We start from the raw sequence: 13071 nt of genomic DNA, 5'->3' as shown, positions 1-13071 counted from the left end.
GAGAGAGAGAGAGAGAGTGTGTGTGTGTGTGTGTGTGTGTGTGTGTGTGTGTGTGTGTGTGTGTGTGTGTGTGTGTGTCCTGAAATCAGACGTATTTTTCTGGTTGATATTTTCTTTCTCGACAGCGTCCATTAAAGACTTTAAAACACAGATAACCACTGGGTGTCAGTCACAGAGGGACTCATCTGCAAGATGGGACACTCTGAACCAGTATGACCCCAACACCATTAGACACCTTGTCTGTTAGACCCACTGATCCATAAACAAAAGCTCCACTTTGCTGCCAGTATTACTACAGTCCCTTTAGAAACAGCAAGACACTGAAGTTTTTCCAGTTCAGCTGAACTGTAATTCCCTGTTTACTAGCTTGGATAAATTATCTCTCTCTCGCCTTCAGGCGATACAAAATACTAACTCGTCCTACCAGCGTGTTCACATTACTCAGGTCTTATATTCTTTACATTGGCTCCCAATAGAGTTTAGAATTTGCTTTAAAAATCTCGTTTTAACATACAGAGCACTAAACGGCCCCAGATTATTTATCCAAGCTTCTTATAAAATACATTGCTGCTCGTCGTCTCCGCTCAGACTCAGAGTCTGTTGGTTCCCGTACAGACTGAAGACAAAAGGGGGCGGAGCCTTTCTGTCTGTTGCACCAAAGCTGTGGAACAGTTTACACCACAATTACGTTTGCTTGACTCTGTGGATTCTTTTAAAAAGCAGTTAAAAACCTTTCTGTTCAAACAAGCCTTTTGTTGATCTACATATTTTATATTGTTTACATTATTTACATTTGATCTTTTACATTGTGTATAATGTCTATTGATTGTATTTATTTTAATATTTGTGTACAGCGCTTTGTGACTGTTTGTCTGTGAAAAGCGCTTAATAAATACATTTTACTTACTTTTTACTTACTTACTAAAAAACAGCTCAGAAACTCTCACTCAGTCTCGACTAAGACCGAAGAGGTCACCAAACGTTTCTCCCACTGAAAACGCTACGTCCAGGTGAACAGAATCAACCTTTGGGAAAACCACAAAGCAATCCTTTTACCTAAACACCTTACTGTCCATAAACACCAAAGTGGCACAAACCAAACAAAAAAGTCAATTTCATTTCAAGCCAATTTTTCTTTCAAATCAATCATTTGACACAAGGCCACAGCTCCAGCTGATATAACTGCCTTCATATACTGACTGTGGATGGATTTGTGATCCCATGTGGGAATATAGTATATAAACCTATTATATATAGGGCAGGATAAAACAAAATGCAGCTATTGGAAAACCCACAACCTCCAAGAACAGCTCGGTATAATAACCCACATCCATCCACTTGTTCATTTTCTTCACAGCTTATCCAGTTCAGGGTTATGGAGGTTCAGTTTAAGTTTATTAGGATCCCCATTAGCTCATGCTATAGCAGGAGCTACTGTTCCAGGGCTCTGACGAACTTTTTAACAAAAAAGCTTTTTTCATACATAAAACATATGAAAGACAAAACAGGCTCGGAAACAACAAAACAACACAATTAAAACCAACAGCTCAACATGAAACAGACATTAATTGTTACAAATAAGCATCTATAGGATTCAGAGTATCTCATTTCCTTTTTTAAATGATTAACTCCATCCCAGGGACCGACATGCTCATCACATAAAATGTCGAAAACCTAACAGCAAATAACCAATTCTAAGGATTATTCCTGTGTAAATATATACTGTTGCAATTTTTTTTACAAGTTGTGTTCATTCTTAATACCAAAAACTGTGGAAGTGAATTCCATGCACCATCATTGCTCTATACTGTGCTCTCCTCTGCACTGGGTTAGTTCAAAGGCAGGTAACAAAAAAAGCTGCCCGTCTGTCGACTGACGTGTGGAGTATATTGATGTCACAAAAAAAACAACAGTTTGCTGTAAAGAATTTTTGGCGCTTTTGCTAGGATGATTTTTCTAATAAAACTAACTGTGGAATCATTTCCCTTTTACACTCAGAGAAATGAACACAAGGCTGGTTTGGCCAACACTTGTACTAAAAGGAAAGTGTAGAACTAAACGAGAAATTTGCAACTTATACGAATTTATTCCAGTTATTTGACCAAGTTGTCGAACAGTAATCTAAATGTGACTGTAGGAGCCATATGAGTGGTTCCCGTCTGAAGTGGGTTGGTTTAAATGGACTCACTATATTGGTGTATGGGTGTTGGGCGTGTCTCATGGGTGTGGTAGATAATAAATGTGGTTGCACTCACTTGTACACAGCACCTGATGTGATGAGCAGAAGGTAGGGTGAGCACGAGGCAAAACTTTCTGTTGACCGCAACATGTCGCAACTTGAGCACAATTTGAATGATTTGATATATTTGACTGTAACTTGATGGTGTTTGTATATTTATGCACTAATTGCTGCCATAGACCAGTTTGGAGTTTTGACATAGTAGCTGGTGCATTTATTTGTAAGTTGCAGTTATTTGCTTGTGCAGTCTGTGCGTTTGTTTGACGGTTGATCCCATGTGCTGATTTATAGTTTGGACAGTTGCATGTGGAAATAAAGAAGCAAATGATACAGAAGTGTTTGTGCGTTAATTGTTGCGCGTCATCAGGTGTCCTCATGTTTAGCCTGCCGCGGCCATTGGTTGGAGTAGCCGCAACAGTGACAAAACGAATGTGTTTTCATCACTCTATTAGAAATACATCGTTCCCTCGAAGCTGGACAGGAAACTGCAGGATCTAGGACTGAGCAGCTCCCTCTGCAGCTGGATCCTTAGCTTCCTGTCTGACAGACGCCAGGTGGTCAGACTGGGCAGCATCACCTCATCCCCCATCACACTGAACACTGGTGCTCCACAGGGGTGTGTACTGAGCCCTCTCCTGTACTCACTCTACACCTACGACTGCACAGCCACTAACAGCTCCAACATCATTGTGAAGTTTGCGGACGACACTACAGTGGTGGGTCTTATCACCAACGGTGATGAGACGGCTTACAGGGAGGAGGTCAGCGCCCTGACCCACTGGTGTCAAGACAACCATCTCACCCTCAACGTCGCAAAGACAAAGGAGTTGATAGTGGACTTCTGGAGGTGCAGAGAAGTACACACCCCCATCACCATCAACGGCGCTGCTGTGGAGAGAGTGAGCAGCTTCCGGTTCCTTGGTGTACATCTGGCTGAGGATCTTACGTGGTCAGTACACACAAACAAAACAGTGAAGAAGGCGCAGCAGCGCCTCTTCTTTCTCAGGAGACTGAAAAGATTCGGCATGAGCCCCCGCATCCTCAGGACCTTCTATCACTGTGCCATTGAGAGCATCCTCACTGGATGCATCACCACCTGGTATGGCAACAGCACCGCCTACAACCGCAAAGCTCTCCAGCGAGTAGTGCGGTGCTCTGAACGGATAATTGGAGGTGAGCTTCCCTCCCTCCAAGACATCTACAGGAAGCGCTGCCTGAGGAAAGCGGGGAGGATCATCAAGGACTCCAGTCACCCCAGCCATAAACTGTTCAGACTACTTCCATCAGGAAGGAGGTTCTGCAGCATCCGGTCCCGTACCAGCAGACTGAGAGACAGCTTCTTCCACCAGGCCATCAGACTGCTGAACACGTCATAGACACCTCAGCTTCACTACTGGAACTTCAACATTATGCACTCCATACTGTACAGAAATGCCACTGTTTTGCACATATTCAACTCTGTATATTTTATATATTTTATTATTATTATTATTTTATTTTATTTTTTTACTATTTAATTTGTAAAAATGTGTATACACACACACACACACGTAGGAAAATATTTAGTATACACATCCAGAAATGCATACACTATTATATATCGTACATATATTTATTAGTTTCAGGTTGGCCATTCTTGTATTTTGCTCGTTTGTGTTGTTGTGTTTGCACATCTCTGTTGCTTGTGGGGCTCGCACACAAGAATTTCACTCGCATGTGCTGTGCCAGTGTGCCTGCACATGTGATGTGACAATAAAAGTGATTTGATTTGATTTGATTTGACATTTTATACAGCTGCCATATTCCTGCCCATTTTCAATGATATTTGATTTATATTACTGACAGTATGTTAAACTGGAACAAAGTTACACTGAGTAACTTTGTCTCCAATGACAGAACCTCCCACTGTCAAACACAGCACAGGTGAATCTTTGTAAAGGTGGCTGGAGCCCCACCCCAGCTGTCCCAGAGAGGTGGTGTACACACTGGGCGGCTCTGCTATTATAATAAATATTATTATACAGCTCAGAGTGAAAATGGAAAACGCTGGCACTGATGCCGGCGAGCTGGCTGACTGGTTTCAGAGCCAAAGAGAACACAAAGCCACATCAGCAAAGTTATGATGGCAACAAAACTTTAGATTAAGAACGGAAAAGGAAAAGTTATTACTCAGCTGCCACAAAACACTGAACAAACCCACATAACTCATTGTGTGGCCATAGTTTTGGTAATATGAGTGAGCTTGTGAGGTAAACTGAGATACAGCTGTGAGAAAAGTTCACTATTGGTCAGGCGCACCTGGTTATCCCAGAATAAGGAGTCCCTGCAGTAGATGGTGGGGACCTGAGCTCAATATCATGGAGTCTTACACAACAGACAGAAGAAATGAGCCTGAATGTGAAAGCGTTAATTTCTGTGTGCATTCAAGTTGAACCTTGAACCTTTCTCTGGTGGCGTAGATGCTCCGAGATAGCATCCAGCGCAAACTGTGGTGCATTGGTGTTTTTATACAAGTGTGTTAAACTTAGAAGTTAAATTTACTGAACTACTATTTTATTTGAAGGTGGTGAGAATTCAGAGGCTGACCCGACTCATCCACAGCATCAAACACAGGGCAGCAAGCTGAGCGAGCCTTGGACAGGCTGCCAGCTCATCACAAACCTAACAATTAGAGATTTCAGATTTCACATACACACCTAGTGTCAATTTATTATCACCAATTGATGCCACACAGAAAGACAGTCAAGACATTTGAACCCAGCACCTTTGGCAGTGTCAGTGTACACCTGTGTTGTGGCATCACAAGAGATTTTCCTATTAGAAACTTTCTGAATGAGCCAAAAGCACAGAATCAAGCTCCACCTGGTAAAAGGGTGGCTCAGTGAACCAAGAGTGAACTACAGCTTCCTGTGACGGTGCAGTCAAGATCAGGTGATCGTCCCTGTGCGGCTGAGCCAGCCTGTTTTGTGCCCATGTGGAAGATCGAAGAGAACAATACCCCGGCACCTATTATGAGAACCAGTTTCTGTGAAAGAGACAGCTCAGATGAAATTTCTGATTTTGCCAGAGGTGTTGAAACCTCTCGGGTATTTCCTTTCTTGCCTTGAACAAAGAGAGGTCTGTGATGGAGGGGATCCACATTGTGCACAGCCTGGAAGTCCAGGCCCCAGCATCCACTGAGATATGCAGCTCCATTTGCTCTGTTCTGGGTGCGTTTGATATTTGGCAACCTGCAGCGAACACTTTTCCATATGTTTTGTGTTTTTGCACAGGCCTGATATTTCTTTAAAGCTAAGGAGGAGACTCAGGAAGCACAGAAGGAAAAGGGGAGGCATGGAAGGAATCTGACTAGAGCTGACCTCATCATGTTTTCAGATTCAAGTGGAAAAAAATACCAAAAATACCAAGACCACAGTCAGAGATAACTCAACAACATCAGTTTAGTTCAGTAGTTTGGCAAATACATTTATTTGAGCACTTTAAATATAAAACTGCTTATGAAAAATCGTGTTTCTAATGATTTATTAGTCCCATATATAACATTACCTGAGTCACCACCTTTTACTAAACTGGCTCACAGGACGTTTTGAAAGGGACTGATTTTAAACTTCACACCGATGAATGTTTTTTTGGGGGGAAATTCTTAAGATGTATTTATGTAAACCGACATTTATATCCGTATTTAACAGGAGAGAAAGCCGCTATAGCAGGAAGGAAACCTAAAGTTGTTTTTATCATCGGAGTCATAAATGCTTCGAAGTGATATAACCGATAATAAAGTGACTTTTAAGCACAGCTTAAAAAGTATGGGGCGCCGTTTGTAAAGTGAAACATGCTGAAATTAACGGCAACATTTTTCCACATTTAGCTCAAAACAAGTCATTTTTTACAACATTTAGTAAAATATTTGTAACTTTTCATATTTAAAACAGAATTTTAAATGTTAAATATAAATATTATATTTAAATCTAAATGTTAAATCTAAATGCTAAATGTTAAATCTAAATGTTAAATGTTAAATCTAAATCTAAATGTTAAATCTAAATATTATATTTAAATCTAAATGTTAAATGTTAAATCTAAATATTATATTTAAATCTAAATCTAAATGTTAAATCTAAATATTATATTTAAATCTAAATCTAAATGTTAAATCTAAATGTTAAATCTAAATGTTAAATCTAAATATTATATTTAAATCTAAATGTTAAATGTTAAATCTAAATATTATATTTAAATCTAAATCTAAATGTTAAATCTAAATGTTAAATCTAAATATTATATTTAAATCTAAATGTTAAATCTAAATGTTTAGGCTAACATGCAAATTTATTGCACGGATCAGCGGAAATACCAAAATAAAAGCTTTCCGAAAACCTCCGGTGCAAAAGTGTGCCGGTAGTGGTCAGACACGTTCTCACTCCCAAAGCGTAATAATTTTCGCTAGGTGACAAATTGTCAACATTTTATGCTTTCGGGTACCCAACACGTTCCTAAATTACGGCATCGGAAAAAGGAGAGCACATGAGAACCGTTTGGACTCAATCTACACGTTCGTTCATTTTCTAAAACTCGCTTTGGAAAACACTATTTTACGTCATTTAACTGCTAGTAAAGGTTAAGAATAAGGTTATAGTTAGATAAGGTTAGGTTTAGGGCTGGAACGTCTATTATGGCGGGACCGTCATTCCACTGGAATTCAGCCATAACCCGACCATGAGAAAGCACGTCCGGCGATTTAGCTGAAAACATCGGAAGATCCGTTTTGTCGGCCATCCAAAGGTTCAGCAGTAGTGCACTCTTAGCAGCTGCAGTCTTCACTTCACAATCGCTGCAGCACGCTCGTAGGCAAGAAGTGAAGCAGCACATGGCGGGGAGAAGTGAGGAGGAGAACAGACACAATTTTGCACCGGAGGTTTTCGGGAAGCTTTTATTTTGGTATTTCCGTTGATCAGTACAATAAATTTGCATATTAGCCTAAACATTTAGATTTAACATTTAGATTTAACATTTAGATTTAACATTTAGATTTAGATTTAACATTTAGATTTAACATTTAGATTTAACATTTAGATTTAGATTTAACATTTAGATTTAACATTTAGATTTAACATTTAGATTTAGATTTAACATTTAGATTTAACATTTAGATTTAACATTTAACATTTGATGAAAAGTTACAAATATTTTACTAAATGTTGTAAAAAAAACAATTACTCGGAAAAAAAAACATGTTTTTGTAAGGTTTTGAGCTAAATGTGGAAAAATGTTGCCGTTAATTTCAGCATGTTTCACTTTACAAACGGCGCCCCATAAAAAAGCTCAAACAAAAGGTGACCTGTAGTTTGGTAACAGCAGGTGTCTCTCTTTCCATTTACTTAAAAATTATGTTTTTGGTTTTACATTTATGCTTTTAAATCAGTTTGATCTTACATGCTGTGAGCAACCGATCATTTGAGCTGAAGTTCCTCCGAAAACATGATGATGATGATGAAGGAAGGAAGGAAATAGAGGACAAAGGCCCACCGAGGAGTCTGTTCTTGAAACACAAACGCGCAAAGTCCTTTAAATGTTTTTTTAAATATCAAACCAACTGAAAAATGTACCTTAAGAAACTTTTTAAAAGAAGTTCTATATATATATAGGATATTTAATTATTACCATGAGGATATTATGATGCTTCCATTACCAATATGTTCGGACATGTCCTAATGTAAGTTATTACCTCTGTACTGTACTGAATATACCCATCATTACTAATTATAATCACTGGCATAATGTTTGTGGCAGAATATAGAGATCACTCCCAAAATGACCGAGAGCCGCCGGTCATGCGTCCAGCGGATGCCATGTTTTCCTCTTACCGTGCCCGACGCCCGCTGTCCTGGTGTGGCCCGTATCCAATCAGAGGTACGCACACTCCGTTGAGCTTCTTGGCCAATCAGCTGTCACACACACCTGCCTAACTGCGCTGTGATCGCAGGTTAACCAGTAACCCACACGGTCCCGCCGGGTAACAAACCCGCCTGCAGACTAACAAAGATCAGCAGGCACACAAACTGCTCCACGGTGACTCCTGTGATAAAACTTTGCTTTATTCACAATTAGAGATCTGTCGTTGTCATATTTACAAATACATAATGCAAGTAGGTACACTAAGAGACGGAGAGCAGAATTTACATCGGTCGACCCCGCCCTCTCCAGAAAAACAAAACAAAACCTGAATTATAAAATTAATAAACGCAGTGATTTTGCAAAGCCAGGTCCCCACCCAACTTTTCAAAGAGTGACTTCAGGGCCTAAAGGGGGGAGTCTTGGATCAGCGCACCTGATCACCCCGAGTCACACCTTTGTTCCGTGTTTGGGTTGCTGTCGCGCGCGCTGTCTAATGAAGCCACGTTTACGACGACACTAAAGACAGCTGGCTCCTCTGACGTCACCTGGCGGGTTATTTAAGCACATTTGTCTCCGAAACCTGCTCAGACACACATTTATCTCCCCTTTCAAAATAAATCACTAAACTGAGAAGGTAAAACATTAATTCATTAGAAGCTCGACTTGTGGGGTCGATCCAAGTGTGTCGCGTGACTTTAAATACATCCCGAGGTTGTTTGGTTTCAATGAAAACATTAAATCTTCAGCATCCCGTAAACTTCTTTGACACCACCCACATTAATGAGCGAGATCACCATTTGTAAACCGAAACTGTGACGTGTCGTGCCTTTCACTTCGTCATCAATCACATGATCAGCCCTGTGCGACAACAATCATACCGGTAGGAAGGCTCGATCGTGTCCTTAAAGGAGCAGGCCACCGATTCGTGACAGCAAGACGGCTCATCAAAACCAAAAACAGGTTACACTGATTACAGCAGGGGCTGGAGCTGTGAAGAAAATGAAAGCTGCTGAACAGATGCATTGTGGGGGTTTTCACAAATCTAGAGGAATTTCAACTTGTTCCCCTCCTCCTCTCTCACTTTTACAGGAAATGCAACGTAAAAATTAAAAGGAAAATCTTTCTGATAATCTTCAAAGCTGTTGGAGAAATGTTTGGCACCGATGTACACTGAGGCAGCAGGCCGTCAGACGAACAAAAGGTATTAAAGGGCTACATGAAACAGGGGCTGATGGGAAACATGATAAAACGCACACAAAAAAAATGTAATTTTTTTCTGTCAAGTACAGTTTGATCGAAAACAGCAGCCCAGACCTCGTGTACCCTTTAAACGAGTTAACCTCACTGCCCATCTGTGACCTCCAGATGAAAGTGAACAGCGGGTCAGACAGATGTGGGTTGTTGCGTCTCGCTGAGGTGGCACAGCACACACGCCAAACCGCCACCACTGTACAGATGTGGCGTTACAGCAGGAGAGAGAAGGATGTATACTGACCTATACGTGACTGACAGGATGTGCACACAGTCATCTGCTTGCAAAACCTCCAGATTTGGGAAAAAAATACAAACACACATGCGCACACACACACACACACACACACAGAGTAATCCAGTGAGCATTAGGGTCAGATTAGATAAAATGTCATTGCGGGACACTCACTTGAGCTTTAAACATTTTACTTAGAAAGGCACAAACTATGATTTCCTGGTAAATTATTTTTGATGTAAGAAATAAAAATCAAAAAAAAGACATGTCCTTTTCTTTCATGAGAATCGACAACATTTTTCAGCCATAACTCAAATATAAGCATCATGAAGGACTCTTCCTAGATCAGTCTTTATTAAGTTGTTTCCTTAATTGTTAATTTCAAACCTAAAGTTTTCCACTGTAATTGTTTTTTCCTCCAAAAAGTGCAATAATAATAAGAGAGCTTAATATCGGTTCCTCTCATTCTTCCACAGTACCTGAGGCCAGTGACTGTGCTACAAAGTCCGCGTCGACAGACGAAACAAAATAGAAGGAAGCCAGAGTGAGGAAAGAATTGAACTCCAGAACACTACAACATAAAAATAAGTTTTCAATGCAGGGATTTGACTTTGAAAACTGAGGATTCACTTACAAAAGAAACAAAAAACAAAAAGAGGAAGAAAAAATGCATAAAAATCCTCCAGACTGATTTATAGATGAAACGCTTCCTGTGTCGCTCAGATTTAACATCAGCATAGTTCACCTTTTCCTCTTTCACCTTGATCCCAAAAAAGACACACCAAAGAAAATAAAATTAACATTTTCCTAATAAAGGAGCAGATTTCTTGCACTCGAACCACTTGAATGGTTTCCCCTGATCAACAGCTGACTGTTCGAACAACACACGTTCTTTATGGAATCTAGAATACAACAACTGTTTCAAACAGCATCTTTTTTCATATTCACGCCACGGTATTCGAGTTTCATTGTTACAGCTTTTTTTTGTTTGTTTTCTTTAAACGTTTTTCTCGAGCCCCTCCCCCCTCACGTGGTGATGCAGGTTTGTTTATTTTTCATCTGTAAAGGAATTGAAAGTCTGTGGAGTCGCTGTGACTGCAACGTTCCTGTCACTCGCTGGGATCGAGAGAGAGAGAGAGAGAGAACTCAAGCGGGGAGGTACATGTGACAGCGGGGAATGAGGTGAAAGGAGTAAGGAGGTGGTGGTGGGGGGGGGGGGGGGGGGGTAGCTGGAAAGAGATAATGGGCGGTGGGGGGGTCTGTGTAGTTGCTTCCATTTAAAACTTGACCGTGACCACAATGTTTCAAGTTCTCTCTGTTCTCTTCTTTCACTTGTGCCTCTGGAGCGCTTTCCTCTTTCTCCTTTTGAAGAAGCAACAGCACCTGCACAAACACAGAGGCATGGCTTCCTTTAGAAAAGCAGGTATTTACACACATGTAGATACTGGTACATAGCACGGCCTGTGAGGGTTGGGGTTCAGCAGCCAGTTCTAATCTGGCTTCCTTTCTTTTAACCATTTCACTTACTGTAATCTCATCATTTGTCTTCATAATAGTTATAAATGAATTAAGGAAGTCGTGGACTTTTAATAACTCAGTTGTTCATGTTTGAAACTACAAATATTTCTTTTGGGGGATCATCTTTGAGGATCATCCACGGCACCTAATCCACTCGACTCCGCTCGGTCTTTAGGGTTTTCCACTAGGCGGCAGCGTCAGGTACCAGGTGCTTTTTTAGCGTCATCCACATGAGCCGAGTTGAGCCAAAAAATGTGACATCAACAGACTCCATTCCCCTCTGTCGAGCCGCCTTGCTACAGCAACCCCACCCACACTGGGGTGGTACACAACTGTAGCGGAAAACGACCAAAACCCAGTAAGAAAAAGTCGAGTCAAGCTGAGTAGGTGCAAATGAAAAAGACTCGCATAGCTCAACTATGACGATGGTAATCTAGCTGGTCGCCTATTTAAGCTTAACTAGAGCTAGCAAAGTTGTGGGCTGTGAATCGCGTAGAAAAAAGACAACATGAAGAATGTTTCAGAAAGATAAGATGATGTAACTGCTTCTAAATTAAACGAGCCATATTCATTTAAACATATTTCTGAGCATTAAAAGAGGCTGTTGTGTTGTTTTTAACTAATATGTATATAACAGCCTAGTCTTTTGTTTTTTTGAGTGTGGTCTCATGAATTACTGACACACAGCTGAGTCACAGTAAATAAAGGAGTTTTAAAGTAAGTCTAACCTGCTTCACTACACTTACAGTTATATTCTTTATGTGCAACAGTTAAAATGTTCCCCTCCCTGCTGGTGAACTTTAAGTCCCATTGATAACATTCCTACTGTGCCTCAGCTGCTACTGCTCAACATACACAGAGATATGACAGTGACACACTCATACTTGATGTTTTAGTCAGGCTTAGAACAGATGCTGGCGTATTTACAGCAGGTAATAGCTCCAATATTTGATCGTCAGAGAGAAAATCTGATTTCTTCTTTATATAGTTATAATAGGTTAAAACGGTGTATATAAATGCACTGCTGTGTTCCTATGTAAACAAACCTAACTTAACTGAAGTAGGAAGCATGGAAACAATTTTTAAAGTAGCACAAAGTGCAGCTTGTTACTGTGACTAAGTCACTGCCTGTACTCAAAAGGCTTCTACACGGAGGAGCTAACAACAAGGAACACAAAACAATTTAGATGCTTTTCAGCACCAATTTTGGATTTGGACTTATTGGACAGCACTGAAAAAGAAAAGCATGTGTTTTCTGTGTGTGAATGTGAGGATCCCCCCATACTTGGTTTCATCAGGTACGTCAACCTCGGTGGGAGCGGTGATGGGAGCGTTGGAGTGTCCGGCTGTGGGATCATCAGTGTTCAGCTCGCCATTTGTTGAGCTCATCACCTGCACCATTAGAGAAGGACACCAGACTGAATCCAGTTGATGAACATTCACAGGATCAAATAAATGCACCTTGACTATCACAAGTTATCCGCCCTCTCAGGTAAGAAAACAGTTATGCAAGTAACCCAGGATGAGCCAGCTAAAGCCAACAAAGTTTAAAGGACAGGTTCACACTGTTCATTTCTGTCTTCAAACACAAATAAGGCACCGAACAAGTATTGAAAACGATTTTCCTCGCTGTGATCATTTCTCCTGCTTTTTGAGGCTGGTAAGAAATCCTTTCCTTTGTTTTTACTCCAAAATCTCTTCTTGTTGCTAAAGTCAGTTTGAAACACACTGAAAAAAAAAACAGCTGATGGACAGCTGAACAAGAGAAAGGAAAACTGCAAGGAAAACTTGATATGTGAATAAGATTGCAAGACAAGAACGTGAACCAATCCTCTAAATACTGCAATTCTATTAGCCGACACTGGGTGGCGCTTGTGCACCACATTTTCTGCAGAGACTTATTTCCGGTGACACAGTTTACACACTGAAAACA

General features: G+C 40.5%; 1 protein-coding gene across 7 annotated transcripts in view; it reads right to left on the bottom strand.

Annotated features, from left to right (window-relative positions):
• Window positions 1–8313: 8313 nt before the first annotated feature.
• csnk1g2b (casein kinase 1, gamma 2b) overlaps window positions 8314–13071 on the bottom strand; it is a 41157-nt gene continuing 36399 nt past the window's right edge. For 6 of the 7 annotated variants that reach the window (XM_026148119.1, XM_026148115.1, XM_026148121.1 and 3 more), the window contains 2 exons: window positions 12424–12530; window positions 8314–11003 (listed from right to left, as the gene is read on the bottom strand). In XM_026148119.1, coding sequence (XP_026003904.1) covers window positions 10949–11003; window positions 12424–12530 — 162 coding nt within the window. In that variant the 3' untranslated portion in view covers window positions 8314–10948. The remainder of the gene's footprint in view (window positions 11004–12423; window positions 12531–13071) is intronic. The other variant, XM_026148118.1, reaches the window with a different exon arrangement.

Source organism: Astatotilapia calliptera, chromosome 17 (assembly GCF_900246225.1).
Source record: "Astatotilapia calliptera chromosome 17, fAstCal1.2, whole genome shotgun sequence".
NCBI lineage: Eukaryota > Metazoa > Chordata > Actinopteri > Cichliformes > Cichlidae > Astatotilapia > Astatotilapia calliptera.
This window is presented reverse-complemented; position numbering and strand designations above follow the sequence as displayed.